This window comes from Simochromis diagramma, unplaced genomic scaffold (assembly GCF_900408965.1).
Source record: "Simochromis diagramma unplaced genomic scaffold, fSimDia1.1 OVJJ01000026.1, whole genome shotgun sequence".
NCBI lineage: Eukaryota > Metazoa > Chordata > Actinopteri > Cichliformes > Cichlidae > Simochromis > Simochromis diagramma.
The window spans coordinates 4,747,022-4,762,269 of record NW_024386985.1 but is presented as its reverse complement, the minus strand read 5'-3'; the positions used below and the strand labels follow the sequence as shown (position 1 = coordinate 4,762,269).

The 15,248-nt window shown below is 41.9% G+C and overlaps 2 protein-coding genes across 6 annotated transcripts; one reads left to right on the top strand and one right to left on the bottom strand.

Moving 5' to 3' along the window:
- Positions 1 to 215: 215 nt before the first annotated feature.
- Positions 216 to 5,955, bottom strand: si:ch211-201h21.5 (uncharacterized protein LOC555526 homolog). Of its 4 annotated transcripts, none has more exons than XM_040039927.1 (7): positions 5,841 to 5,955; positions 4,754 to 4,946; positions 2,716 to 2,904; positions 1,806 to 1,988; positions 1,550 to 1,661; positions 1,337 to 1,473; positions 216 to 1,259 (listed from the first exon to the last, which is right to left on the bottom strand). In XM_040039927.1, the coding sequence occupies exons 2-7, from the start codon at positions 4,889 to 4,891 to the stop codon at positions 894 to 896; spliced, it is 1,125 nt and encodes a 374-aa protein (XP_039895861.1). In that variant the 5' UTR covers positions 4,892 to 4,946; positions 5,841 to 5,955; the 3' UTR covers positions 216 to 893. The 4 variants fall into 4 exon arrangements, with proteins under 4 accessions (XP_039895861.1, XP_039895862.1, XP_039895865.1 ...); XM_040039928.1 differs by having other exon boundaries at positions 4,754 to 4,968; positions 5,841 to 5,905; XM_040039931.1 differs by lacking the exons at positions 4,754 to 4,946; positions 5,841 to 5,955 and adding an exon at positions 4,483 to 4,723.
- On the top strand, positions 5,886 to 15,229 carry LOC120738599 (basic immunoglobulin-like variable motif-containing protein). Of its 2 annotated transcripts, XR_005697023.1 has the most exons (11): positions 5,886 to 6,466; positions 8,756 to 9,298; positions 9,380 to 9,509; positions 11,371 to 11,466; positions 11,560 to 11,664; positions 11,750 to 11,844; positions 11,923 to 12,055; positions 12,854 to 12,937; positions 13,015 to 13,111; positions 13,186 to 13,534; positions 13,756 to 15,229. XR_005697023.1 is itself a non-coding variant. In XM_040039924.1 (10 exons), exons 1-10 carry the CDS (start codon positions 6,436 to 6,438, stop codon positions 13,480 to 13,482), a joined length of 1,611 nt encoding a protein of 536 aa, XP_039895858.1. In that variant the 5' UTR covers positions 5,887 to 6,435; the 3' UTR covers positions 13,483 to 15,229. The 2 variants fall into 2 exon arrangements, 1 of the variants encoding a protein (XP_039895858.1); XM_040039924.1 differs by having other exon boundaries at positions 5,887 to 6,466; positions 13,186 to 15,229.
- The last annotated feature ends 19 nt before the right edge of the window (positions 15,230 to 15,248 follow it).

Below are 15,248 nucleotides of genomic sequence, written 5' to 3'. Positions count from 1 at the left end.
AAAACTACTATTTGAAGAAAACCGATCAAATATCCACGGTAACAATGCTGGTTCTGTTGCTCATACATAAATATGTGTATATGACACGATATCCCATTATCCTAAAAAACAAAGTAAAAAGTCGATTGACAAAGTTATGATAGGAAACATTTTTAGTTAAGAATATTATATATATATATATATATATATATATATATATATTTATTTTGCTGGCACACAGTAACATACAGCCAATGAAACCCTCCAAAGGGTATTTTTAAAGTTAACGTAACACGTGTTTAGTGGAGCATCCTCATCTTATGTCTCAGATTGTAATTTTTAATGTAAGAGATTTTACGTTAGTGCTGTTACGTTGCATGTTACTGATGCTAAAAGTTTATTGGAAAAAGAATAAAAAATTTACTCAGTATGATTTGGTGTGCTTGTGAGATGAGTACAAACAACTTTCATGTGACAAAGTTTCAAGCTTTGTTACCCTCAATGTTCGATCAGTTTTCTGATTATTAATCGTAGAAAAACTTTAAAGTGCATTCTTTGTAAAATTTCACTCATCTTTTCGCCGTGAATCCTCCTGTGTCCAAATAATTTTCTGATATAGCTTTTATTTTTAGATTGTGACACTTGGAGTGGGTCTAAAATTGATTTGGTTGCAGTTTAAATGTCCTTAGCTCTGTACTCTTGAGGGATTTTAATTTTAAACAATCACGATCGCTTATAACGGTAAAAGGTTGCATTGCTTTATTAAATAAAACATTCCAAAAAATCCAGCTTATTGTGATTGGTCAGGTGGGAAAATTTAGTAACCATCTTCCCTGACATCATTTGTGGCTATAAAATGATGTCAGTCAAAGTGCACTTAGTGATGCAGCAGTTAAATGAAAGAAGTCCAGACTTTACTTCTTGCAGGGCTGTCTGAGGGACTCCTTCAGAAGCTCGCTGAACTTGGCTGTGTCACATTTAGTCAACACAAACACGCTGTGGCTCTTCTTCAGCTGATTTGTGCGATCCAGCGCCAACATGCCTCGAGCAATGGAGCCCTGGAGCTCCACGCGGACGGGACACTCGATGCTCTCCGTCACCACGCTGCGGTCGATGCAGGCCGCCATCGCGTAGGAATCATAGGAGACAAAGCCCGGCCCAAAGTACACGTCTCTCTTAGTCATCATGGCCTCTCTGGAATAAGCCCAGCATTTAGACGTTATCATCCTCATGAAGCGTGCAGCTGGAGCGTCCTGATTGACGAGCTCCTCAAGGAACTCCTGCACAAATCAGGAATTTCAGTTTAAAGTGACCCACACGGCAGGGCCATGCACTTCTCTAAGCGTGGAGATCTTACCCACGTCAGTGCGTTTCTACACGCATATTCCCACGATGCCAGGTAGGTAGGACAGAGGAACTCCTCAAGAACAATATAGGCCGACTCTGGATCCATGGCGAAGTTAAACTCTGCACACAGAGTCACGTTTCCTTTTCCTAAAAAGGCAGAAGCAACATTATTCACTCCTGAACGCCTCACGCTCGAACACCGGTCACCACGAGGCCGTTTTACCTTCCATGTTGCCGCCCATGATGTACAGGTCCCTGAGCTTTTGGGGAAAATGGGGGTCAAGTCTGACCGCCAGCGCCAGATTAGTGAGCGGGCCGAGAGCCACCAAGGAGACCTGTGGAGGACATGTTTTCTTCCATTAGTGTTTTCTCAAAGGGAATTGTTGAGATCCGTGCCTAACTGAGCAAAGAATCATGCTCTTTGGGAAACGCATCACAATTTAAGATCAAATTGTGACTAAACGAAGGAGTTTTTGAACCTGGTTCTGGTTTTCGGACACCAGTCTTATCATTGCGCTAACTGCATGCTCCTTTTGGATTTTCTCCTCCCAACGAGGATCTTTCTCCTTTATCACATCTCCGAGTCCATCACTTCCAAAGTGGTCAGTGGGTGAGTTTCCCGCTCCAACCAGAGGGCCAGCAGAACCTCGAAACACTGGAATCTACAGGAGGAAGTTCAGATTAGTGCAGCTTTCCTTACAGATTAACACCTGAGTTCTGCCGACACAACACTGCGGTGTAAACCCTGCTGGCCAGGCTCAGCAAGACTTGTCACAAAATACCAAAGATTACAATATATTAAACTCCGCCAGGGATGTTACTTTAATGCTGCCATTTGTGTTTATGTGAGCAGAAATTCACTAGTCCAGGAACCTTTCTCCTAATCTGGTTAAACTAACATTTTATGAACATGCATGACAGGAAGTCTGTTACTGACTCTCAAAGGCAGACAAATCCCATCTGTTTAAACAACCAATGGATGATTTACAAAGGTATAAAAAAAAAAAAATCCTTAAAGGGACCTCAGAGAGGGGCAGTTTAGAAACAGATCATTGTTTCTAAACATAACATCTGTGTGTGTGTGATGCAGTTTTTATTTAATAATTGATATTTGAATAGCTGGAGGTCTGTGCTCTTCTAATTTCGACAATACCCTAATTGTTGTGACTAATGAGTCTGTGTGCTACATCAATACTTTGAAAAGTAACAACTTAGACTGTTTCTACAGCACATTTAAACACACGTGAACCGAAGTGCTGCACAGCAGGTGAAACATTCAGTAAAAAATTCATATAAAATGAATCATTTAAGAACATTACATCTATATTAAAATAAACAAATCTGCATTTTCTCAGATTGTGATTGTTCAGACAGCTTCTGTAAACGTACCCCGTTACGCTCACAGACTGAGAGCACCCTCAAAACGTTCTGACACACGTTGTCGACCGTCGTGTTCCCAAACACGCAGGTGACGCCCAGGATGTGGATGTTAGGCGCCGCCAACGCCATCATTATTGCCTGAGCATCGTCTATGCCGCAATCGGTGTCGATGATCATTAGCTTCTTTTCCATGGTCTCCTGTAAGATTACAAACAACACAATACATTAACAGTAAAACAGTAAAATATGATGAGCTCCTAACAGGCAGACATATGCACCACCTGGTTTTTCATTAGAGAGTTTTTCACTGCTCTGCCTATCAAATATCTCCAGGATCCTGATTCTCAGCTCACACAGTAGATTCTGCTCAGTATTCAGAGCTGTCTGAAGGACCTTTGTCATCATTACCTGTACCTGCTGAGAGAAACTCCTCAAGTGGACTTCTGTACCTTTGGAGCCTGCCTCGGTTCTTGTTGCCTCACACCTGGTTGTGGCAGTACAGGTAGGTGGAGACACTCATACAGATTAACTTCTCCTCAGTGACCCTTTGGACTCTGAGGTTACTCTTTCTGGCAACAGACAGTTTTGTTTTGTTGTTTTTTTTTGACATTTTAATCTTCAAGTCTTCAATCAAAGATTAAACAGCAGTTTAATATTCCTCACCATGACCTCTGAGGAGTGTTATCCTGTTATCAGGTTTGATTTACCCCTCAGCCCTTTTTCTTTTCTGTGTTTGTTAAAACAAGAAATGCCAGGGAAATGCTCTATTAGCAATGAAAATCCTACAGATAATACTAGAGTCAGTGGTGTCATTTTAGTTCAGAAAGGTACTGAAAGGCGCATTTAAAATCTTTTTACAGGAAAAAAAAAAGTTTTGACACCAATATCACATCAATCATATTTGTTACTTGTTACGAAGAGCAAAATATCCCACACAAATCTGACTAAACTGGGAGCTGTTTCCACAAAAGAGAGCCCTGAAAACTAAAGGCTTTTCAGAATGTTTTTAAAACAACCTAATAATAATGAACTCAATTACTCAATAAAGTATTTAAGTAAGTAAGTTTGTGAGGTTTGCTCATAGGGGGTCATCTTGATTGTTAGCTCTTTGCCTTACAATAAAAAGCATCTTGATGCAACTGTTGATCTGATTTGGCGTTATGTAAATAAAAAGAAGTATTATTGGTTATTCAAATAATATTATCATCTGAAATGTGTTAAATAAATTCTAGTATTGGAACTGAAAAAAAAAAAACATATCTTAACCATGAACAAATATTTAAAACAGAAGTTGACCCAAAGTTCTTTAAAACTCGGTTTCTAAAAAAAATTAAATGAAATTAGATTTTTTTTAAAAACAAAAAAACGTTTCAAAATACATGACAAGCTGAAAGGGTTGTTTTGTTGCGTTAACTAATTATTATGGAAAGTTACTATCGCTGTGATTCAGTGACCATTGTAACATGTTCAAGCACACTGCTCTGTATAAACTGCTTTTATAACTTTGAAGTATCCGTATCGGTAAGATTGGCCCTGTATTTTACTTGTTATCATATAGCACACCACCAGGGACAGGAGAAGTCATGCTGCTAGTGATTCGGCTAAGCTAAGCTAATAGCAATTAGGTTAGCTTCCTAAACAAACAATGAGTGAATATTATGCGTATAATTTGCAGATGATTCAGCAAAGAGTGTGTTTCTGATAAAGAACGTGAAGGTTACAATGTGAAATGAGCCGTTAAACAAAAGCATGTAAGCATGTAATGCACAGATTAACCTGCTGAAAAACACCACTGTAAGTAGTAACAGGAACCGGAAGTGATCCAATAGCAAGCCACGACCGCCAGAGGACGCGCAAAGATCAAAGTTCAGGTTTGCTTATAGTTTTTAGAGTCAGGTCACCTGTTAGAAGAAAGAAATCACAGTATGTCCACTACAAAAACGGCCAATTTGTATTTATAGAGTGATCGTGCGGTTTAAACTGCAAGTAATGTAATTATATTTTCGCTTTTAAAGGTTTAAGTCGGATCTCCAATGAACAGACTCACCTGAGGTCTGCGTGCGTGAGCTTCAAGGAGCCTCCGCAGGCGCTCGAGCAATTCGTGAGCCGCAGAGGGACACATCTCCGGTCTCTCTCTTATAGCAGTCTCCCCTCTGTCACACTGTCTTGTCTCAATCTCTTCCATTTTTCTTTCCTCAGTCTTTCTTACTGGTATGAGTACAGGGCATGGCACTGGTAACCTTTAAACGTTTGAAATAATGCCTTGAAATAATGCAGAAATATATTAACCGTTATGTTATTATTCATGCTGTCATTATTAACATTTTTTGTAGCTATGGTCAGCAGCTATGCACTCTGTGTTTGTGTGCATTGTGGTACAGGGGTCGTCATCTGGACCACAGGGCGATGTATAAAGATGCTTGGGACAGCGTCTGCCTTCAGTCTCAACTTTCCCTTTTTAGTACAAACTGATCTGCCTCAAAATGTGCCTACAGACTAACTTCATTATATTTATTTCCATATACACAGAAACTAATTTACAGAATATGCAGCTCTACATGTCATTACATGTCTATAGGTTTATAAAAGTTTATGTTACATTAGTAACTGATGATTCTTTGCTAAATATCGGCAGGCAGTTTCCCATTCAAACCTACTGCATGTCTGCATTTAACTTGTTCTCGGCAAAACCAGTGGAGGTATTGATATTCTCAACTCCTGGTTTTTTGGAAAATGTTTTAAGTATATGCCTGTCTGTGTGGAGTTTGCATGTTCTCTCCGTGTTTGCGTGGGTTCTCTCCGGGTAGTCCGGCTTCCTCCCACAGCCCAAAGACATAACTCTAAATTAGCCCTGTGACAAACTGGCGACCTGTCCAGGGTGTACCCTGCCTCTCGCCCTATGACAACTGGGATAGGCTCCAGCCCCCCACCCTGAAAAGGGATAAGCGGAGAAGAATGGATGGGTGGATGGAAAAACAATGTTAACTTGTTACAATGGCGTTAAAGCCATAGTAATAACTGTTAACGCCGTGGGTAACGGTGACCGTTTACTCACCGCATACATATATATTAATGAAACTACATATAAGATAACATTTTTTTTTTAATTAATGCATTTAGAGATTAATAATTACCACAAATAATAAATGTATCGACGGATGTGTCTCTGAGTCTACAAATTTAAATTGCCCGGTATGCACTTTCAGGAACTAACTGAATGTATCACGTGACGCTGACGAGACTCGTCCATTCAAGCGCTCTACTGTGATTGGTTTAAACTGAGAAATAATTTTACTGAGACGGGAAGAGGAGGCGCCAAGCTGGACACGTCCAAATATGTAGTAAATTTAATGCAGTGCAATAACATACACATGTGTGCGATGAAAAGTGTTTTTGCTCATTTAAACTTTCTGTTTTTGTTTTTTTTAACAATCTTATAAGAATTTAACAACGTTGATATTTCCCTTCCTCCCGGTTGCTCCTCAGAATGGTATAGTCCGATGGACCTGCTCAGGAAGAGGCTGCGGGTCAGGAGGACGACGTTTGTTGCTTATTTTCGGCTATTTTCCACATTTTTCGTGCTAATGTGTGCGGCGATTTGGTAGTTTGCTCTCAGCTTTATCTTTTTCCGCCTCCCCGCCAAGGGTGGTCATTACTGAAGATTTTATGAGTCTATCTGTGATGCTGAAAATGACGGCTGGGCGTGTTTACGTCCGCTAACCAAATTGGATGTTTGTGGGTGATCGCAGCAGCTTTACAGGTGAACCGTTAGTTAATGTTTAGGTGGATATCAAGAGCCATGCTGTCTGTTTCTATGATATGATATGACTCATTGTAGGCTAAAGGCTAAGAGGAACAGTGCTTGTTTGTCTCTCCGTGAGCCTGACAAGTGACACTCGGGGTTATGTCTTTGGAATTTGTTATGTTCATAGTTTCAGGTGTTTTCGTTAACGTGGACCAACACTGGGTTTGCCAGGGGGACGATTTAAAGACTGTATATAAATGAAGGAGCTAGCTTGCTTTACAATTGTATAAGACCCTCTGCCTATTAACACTCTACTTTGTCTATAAAATTTCTTTTTTGATATCTGCTTCATGTTTGTCCACCATCCCTTCCAATGAAGATCTGAGCATCTTCAGCGCTACCTCCTGTCTCCAAACCATACATGAAAGCAGGTCTCATTACCATCTTGTAAACCTTCCCTCTCACTCTTGCTGCTCTCCTGTCTTCACCTCTCTCGTCCGCGGTCGAGAGAGTTAGTTACCCCAGTTATTTAAACCGATCTATCTTCGTTACCTGTGCTCCATCCGTCTCTCTTTCATCCACAAACATGTATTCAGGCTTGCTTTTACGGATCTCCATTCATCCTCTCTCCAGTATATACTTCCACCTCTGCTGCCACTTCACCAACGCATGGCACAACATATAAGAGCCACCTCCACGTGACAAGACTCAGCAGTCCATCTGCATCTAAAGAACAAAGGTCACTCTTTCGAAAATGCCAGTGTTCACATTTTGGACAGAGAAGATGGATGGTTTGAAAGAGGAGTAAAAGAAGCCATTTATGTCCACTGTGAGCGACCATCTTTGAACAAAGGCGGTGGCTTACGACACCAACTGTCTGCCATCTATAATCCAGTTTTGAGTTCCCTTCCCAGACGCCTTAACACCCACTCACATCCTGGGCCATCTGACCTCAGGAAATCACATGATAGGGTGGGGCTAGGTTTCACAATGAGCTCACCCGAAACCTTGGCTGATTATGACCTACACTCGTTTTCACACCTTGGCTCATGTGATTGGGTAGAGGATCATTAGGGGGTCCTTTTGTCCCTCTTGGGGGGATACTCCCACAGGGTTTAAATCTGGGACTTTCCACCATTTGACCCTAGAACTGAAGAAGCTTCTCGGATGAGAGATGAAACGTCTTCAAGCAACTTAAAGAAGTCTTTCATTAGACTTCCACCTCTGCAGACTCCACTTGATCACTACGGATCAGTGTCATCTGCAAACTCCTGCCTGACCTCATCCATCAGCCTCTCCATCACCACTGCAAAAAATTTAATCTCACCCCCAACTTGAACCTATCTGTCACTCCTAACACACATCTCCCCACTGTCTCGCTGTCCTCATACATGTCCTGCACGACCTTAACATACTTTTCTGCCACTCCTGACTTCCTCATGCAGTTCCTCTTTTGGTGCCTTATCCTTTCTCTGATCCATGCAGAGACCGTCAATCTCCTTCTGACCTTTTCTGTACTCCCCCATCAACACTCCCTAAGCACACATTACATCTGTAGAGCTCTTTCTCAGCATGAAGGCATACTGCTGCTACTTAACCTAGCTTCAACAACTCTTTCCCACAGCTTCATGGTGTGGAGCTCTGCACATCACCCTTGTTCTTGAAAATCAGTACCAGTGCACTTCTTCTCCATTCCTCAGGCATCCCCTCACTCTGTAGGACTTAATTATTTAATTATTAAGCAATCTTGTTGAAAAGTCCACTGGCAATTTTTGATAATGATGGATTTTGCTAGTTATGGTAACTGTTAGACTAAGAAAGTTGGTTCATGTGTTTCAGGAGCTTTTTGGTTCTGCATTCTCTCCAATGTATGATCCAAATACATTTGAAGGCAGGTGATTGGATGCAAATTCCTTTCACAGAAGCAAAAATATTAAAATATTAAACATCACGTGCAACAAAAAGGCAAAAATAAAGTAGAATAGTTTGGTAAAATAAAATACAGTAATGGAAGACAAGCTCAGTGTGGTAAAAATTACAAAGAAGAAGGAGGGGGAGAACAAATACACAGAAAGAGCTTGGTGAATAAAAATCTGTTGTGATATGTAACATATGTAAGATTTCCCTGTGTCTGTGTTTGTGGCAGCAGAGCTGAGCTATCCTGATGTAATACAGATGTTTCTGTGTCAGATAAAACTATTAGCTGACTGATTTCTCCTATCTGAGTGCACAGTGTGAGGTCTCTATCTCTGCACTTTCATCTTCTTCTCATATATTTTGAATAACCTCCTTTTTTCCCTGCAGAGGTCACTTCTCCATCATCGCGTTCCGTCTCGTCCGGTTCTGTTGCCAGTCAGCTCAGCGGCCGCTCGATGCCTAACACCTCAGAGGGTCAGGGAACAAACCTGTCTGGGTCTGCGGAGCCATCAGGGCTGCAGCGGACCGCAGACAGGGAGGAGGAGCACAGCCTGATTCGGTCCCTGGCCCGGGATGCCGCGAGGGTGAGGCGGGCTTCTAGTGCTGAGCTCCACCTGCCGTGGACCTGCCCGGTCACACACTCCCGTGAGAAGTTCTACACAGTCTGCTCTGATTATGCCCTCTTAAACCAGGCTGCCTCCGTGTACTGCCCCCCAAACGCAGGCAGGGACGCGCTCTCGAAGAAGCAGGATGACGGATCCCCACGTGTAAAGCCCAAAGCCTCCACAGAGCTCAGTGCCGCACACACTGGAGGTTCCCATGGGGGGGCAGGCGAGGACTGTGACATGGAGGACGTGTCCAAGCCTATTTTGGCCTGGGAGATTGACACAGCAGACTTCAACACTGCATATACAAGGAAAATAAGAGCAAGTAAGAAAGGTCTGGAAGTGAATTTAATCAGTTTGGTTTACATGATGTCACACTTTGATGTTTTTTGAAACACTCTTTCAGGCAATGGTAAGAAATGCGGCGCTAAGAAGATGAAGTCATCCGACAGACCCAGCAGGAACCTGCAAGATGTCCCTCCTCACGCCTCACTGGAGGAGATCAAACAGAGGAAAGTGCTCGACCTCAGAAGATGGTAATGTTATATTTAGCCTCCATTTTCATTTCCTCCATGTTCGTGCAGTGACTTTTACAGAAAGGAAAGCAGAGACCACCCCCTCCATCTCCCTGTACACACAAACAAAAAACATCTCTCTTTACTATTTACTCACTATTTAACAAGATAAACTGGATCAGATTAAAACATACCATTCATGCTGTTTATTTTCACTCTACATGGACACCTTCACATTTTTGTATCTACTATCTGTTTAGGAAAAGAACCAATAAAACACTATGAAAACACCTCAGTATACATGAAACTGTTTTATTGGAAAGTTTTGCCTAAAATATCAAAAGTAAAAATAATCACTCTACAGAATAATGTTCTCTCTCTGTGTTAAATCGTGTATTATTTATATTACCTTAAACATATAACTGCTGTGTATGTTTAAGGTTGAGTGCATTGTAAATAGTTATTCTGTTTAATGTTTAATGTCCAACATCACATGTTTGCGATGATCTCTAAAAAAGTTAATGAGCTGATAAATACAGGTCTACAAAAGTATATTAAAATATTAATCACAAAAAAATAATCTGAATTAAAAGCGTTGAGTGTTGTGTGACGTGGTTAATGGTCAATATCTATCAGGGGATTAAAATATGGATGGAAAATGTTGGTGGAGTGTTGGCAAAACAGCTGGTTAATCCTATTACATTTAGAGATTTTTATAGATGCTATTCTGAAAGTGCTGCTGAGCCTGCACCTGCTCAGCTTGCCTGTTTTATTAGACCAGACATGGTCAGCGCCACTGTCCATTATGTCCATTATGGTTATAGCTTCCCTTGCTAATGTACTAAAGGAGTTATTAACATCCTTTTCAAACTTCATCTTCTCTACATCACACATGTCGGCTGAGGTGATGCGCCGACGGTAAATCACTGAAGCTCTTTTACTTGCTACTCCACCACTAAGCTGTGTTTCCACACAAAGGGTCAATCATAATTGATATCAGAGCAGTGAAAGCAGAGCCGGGGTTGCTTCCCTTGCATTTTTGTTTCCTATCAGACCAGACCAGAGGTTTGTCCAAAATGTGCATATGCAAACCATCAGAAAAAAGCTGCTCCGGTCAGTGTTACTGGGAGACGGACACGACTATATAACAGAGGGAGCTACGGTCTCCAATGTGCATGAAATAAGCGCAGCTTTAGCGGCAACTGCTGACTGTGGCCACAAGATGGCAGTCATATAGAGGATGGATGGAAACATGCCAGGAGCTTTTTGATTGTCTGAGATAAAAGGGGAGAGATTGATTTGACTCTCTGCACTCTCCATTTTCACTGCAGAGCTTTAGAGCCAGCTCAATGCCCTTTTTTGTCCCTTGGGGTCAGGATTTACTAAAGAAGGGCAGTAAAGTTTAGAAACCAAAGAGCGAGGACACGGTCAGCGCATTTGTGTTTATTTGAATGAGTTTTTCTTTCACAGCACAGACAACGGCTGTCTTGTTTTGTTGTCGCTGTGGCTGTGACAGCTGCATCTAGAAGTGTTCATTTATCTGAAATTGTAATTGCACAGGCGGATGACTGAAAGCTGTGAGGGCAGTGCCAAATGTTTGCCTCTGTTTTCCGGGTTTTTTCTGGAGTAAGACTGCCATTCTGCTGAATGGTTGCACATTGATCAGTGAATATTTGTTACCTTCCTACTGTAATCCAGCATTTCCTGTTATTTCTGGCAATTTTGATAAACCAATATGAATACTTGAAGAAATTAAACCCCACATAAAAAAGTATTTTCATTGCAATCCCGGTGATTCTCCAGAAGCTCTTGTCTTCTTTCGGAGAGGACCCGTTACCTTAACAGAAGTCTGTCTTTTGTGTTATAATCCATTTTTCTGCAGGTACTGCATCAGTCGGCCACAGTATAAGACGTCTTGTGGGATCTCCTCGCTGGTTTCCTGCTGGAACTTCCTGTACAGCACGCTTGGCGCAGGAAAGTGAGCAGCCTGCATCTTATCTCATAAAAAGAAAATCAGCTTATGAAGTGTGGGCGATGAATAAAAGGTGTAAATGTTTGTTTGCATTGCCAGTCTGCCACCCATCTCTCAGGAGGAAGCTCTGCATATTCTGGGGTTTCAGCCGCCGTTTGAAGAAATCAAGTTTGGTCCCTTCACCGGCAACGCTACACTGATGCGGTACACAAACCTTCCGTCTTTTACTTTTTAAAAAAAAATAATCGAAAGAGTGCGCAGGTCTGCAGTCAGTGCGTTTTCCTCACAGGTGGTTCAGACAAATCAACGACAACTTCCGAGTGCGAGGTTGCTCCTATATTCTGTACAAACCACACGGAAAGCACAAGACAGCAGGAGAAACAGGCGAGTCAGCTGACCCACTCAGCGCTGTTATTCTTACAGATGTGCAGCTTGAGTGATTAAACTCTTTCTTCTTTTCAGCTGAAGGAGCTCTGATGAAACTGACACAAGGCCTGAAGGACGAGTCCATGGCCTACATTTACCACTGTCAGAACCACTACTTTTGCCCCGTGGGGTTCGAAGCCACGCCACTCAAAGCAGCAAAGGCGTACAGGTAACGCCACGTCACAGCAGTTAGAACTGCTCATTTAGATCAGTGCTCGCTAAAAGCTGTGTTTTGAGATTTTTCTGCTAGCCCCTGCACAAAATATAATGAATGAGGTTTGGGTTTACTGCATTGATCCACATTAAAGGCTCATTTTATTTTATGTAGATATTTACTTGATGATGCTCGTTCATTTTTTTTTTAAACTTTTTTTTACTTTTTAATTTAGCTTATTTCTTTTTGTGTAGAGTTGTTTTGTTTTGTCATATTTCTTTGTTGCATTGTTTGCTGTAAGTTTACGTTTGTTAGAGATTTTATTTAATCTTTTGGCTGCGTGAAAAAGACGTTTTAATGGGACTCTTTGCAGTCCTGAGGACAAAGTCTTGACTTGAATTAGAGGGTAAGTAACAGGAAACTGTTTATTCTTAGAGGTGCTCAGGAAGTGTGAACACCTCTTTAAAAGCAGAGGCTTCGGCACATTCAGGTGTGTGCTAAGTCTTCCCAGGAGTGGACATCCCAGCATATTCACTCCATGCTCAAACCCTGCAGTGCTCAGAGAAACTCCATAACTCTACAGACCACAATAAGCATGTTAAAGGTTAAATCCATGAAAGCACACTTTAAAAAACTTAATTTACCTAATTTTATGACCCTCTGAGGAGCAGCTGATTTTTTTATTATGTCCTGAGATGTAAAATCTTATGGACTTAAACAAGAGACTTTACATTCTTAATGTCACCATATGAAAATATTAACAAATTAGTTGACTAGTTTTTAGTAACAGATGTTGTCCTGTTTTCTGTGAAGGGGCGCTCTTCCCACTAACGAAATGGAATACTGGATCTTAATCGGGGAACCCAGCAGAAAACATCCGGCTATTCATTGTAAAAAGTATGTTTCTGTTCAGTTTTTACTCCATTTCCACGTCTGCTGCTGTTAAGCAGTTTAACAGGAAGTTCTCTCTGCAGGTGGCTGGATATTGTGACTGACCTCAACACCCAAAATCCAGAATACCTGGACATTCGCCACACAGAGAGGGGGATTCAGCGCCGCAAAACCAAAAAGGTTCCAATTCTCAGACCAGCTGTATGTTTGTGTGTCTGAGATGGTGAATAACTAAAAGGCTTCTTCATTCTCAGGTAGGTGGAAACCTGCACTGCATCATGGCCTTCCAGAGGGTCAACTGGCAGAAGCTTGGCCCCTGGGCGCTGAATTTGGAAAACTTGCGGCACGACTTTCACCAATCTGCCACGGATAGGGCCCACGCGAGCGACGACAGCGAAGAGAGGACGTCAGCCAAGCGGATGGCCCAGCTGGGACGCTCGCACAGCATGGGAAGCCAGAAAGACACCAGCTGGAAACGCCTGTCCAACAGCACGGAGTACAGACAGCGCAGCTCGCCCGACAGCGACCTCGAAGAAGATATCACAGACTGAAAGGTTCTTAGGGATGAGCAGGATGAGGACTGAGTATCTAAACAGTAGTGAAGTTATGAAGTTAAAGAATAGGTCTGGGGTTTTCTGCAGTTTACTGTTAATAAACGGCATGAAAACACCAAAATGCACTGTTAGTGAAGCATTAGGACTCTTTAAATGTCCAAAAACAGCTCAGATACGTAGTTTCATTTTTTTTAAAATCATCTCCTAAAACTGCTCGATGCATCCATTTCTTCTGCTTATCCAAAGTCGGGTCACTTCTAAGCTCAGCAGGTTATGCCAGATATCCTTTTTCCCAGTGACCTTTCCCGTTCCCCCTGCGGCATCCCAAGGTGTTCCCAGTCAAAATGAGATATGGGTCTGCTAGGGGGTCTCCTCCCAGTTAAAAACCTATAGAGGGAAGTGACCAGGAAGCAGTTTTTATTGAATTTATTGACAGTAGAAGCTTTACAGAAATCACAAGAGTCCTTTTTGAATATTTAAGACTACCACATGTTCAGCTCATTTTAGTGCTTTGAAGCAGATACTCTCTTTAGGGTGTTTTCACTTCTTGTTTGTCTCCCGTGGCCATATCCTTTTTCTTTGCTCACTTTGTCCTTTAGCAGTGAAGACAAGCAATATGGAGACAGCTGCTTCGCAATCATTACAGAGGCAGTTCCATGACTGATCCACATGAAATCTCTGGCCCATGTAGCATTGCGTGCAGCTTTCAGGTCAGCAGTAACTTGAAATGGTTTTCCAGCCTTGTGTTTTCAGTCTGAAGCAGTAAACCGACAAACTAACGAAGTAAACTTTGAGGCCATCAGTCGTCTGCGTCCTTCTAACCGGGGCAACATTGAACCAGTTACAGTTATTTCCTCTGGAAAAAGGTTGAGTGTTGGGGCCAAAATGCCCAACCTTTAAAAATTCAGCAATAATTCTCAAATACATGTTTCCCATGTAAATCGTCCCGACTTTCTCTTTGTAACACTACGGCAAGTTTGGTTCTTCGGTCTGTGGAAATGTGGATTGGCAGCAGCAGAATTTCTTCAGTAGCTCTGTGTTGTTAATTTCAGAAGAACTGAAATTAATAAACTCATTTGTAGCCGCCTGTTGCGAAAAGCTCAAATATTTGACCAATCAGAAAACGTGCAACACTTCTGCAGAATATCCCAGCAGAACGTTTTCTTCTAATAGAAACAGGGAGGATGCTTTGGTTTGCTGTAATCATTCCCGCAAGAGATTTGGCTGCAGATCATAAATGAATAAATCTATAAATAATAAATAAAAGCTAATAGGAGCTTTGAGAAGTCGGACCCACTCAAAGCAAACCTCACGGCGTTGCCGCTCATCACAAACACGTTTCTGCAGGTTTAATCTGAGCTGCACCGACACATCCACTGTACATTCTTTCAGACGCAGCTCATCGTACAGGTACAGGAGGTGGGATCGTTTCTCACCTGGCGTTCAGCGGCTCGTCCAGTTAAAGTATCGTGAAAGCTGCTGGCGTTGTGTTGTGTTTCGTGAACTCTCCGGGGGGATGGTAGACAATCCTGGTGTTTAAACACAGGAGCTGTAGAAACTTCGGACACTCCGAGTGACACTCATGGTTTATTTCAGACACGAGCAGTTCTTTTACATGTTTCTTTGCACCTTTTGTGGGTCCGTTTGTCTCTGACCCACACACACAGTCATTGTGTACCTAAGTGGGTTTGATGTAGTGGTTTATTTATTGACTTATTTTACAATAAAATGGGATTTTTAAGAATTCCTGCAGCATTCGTATT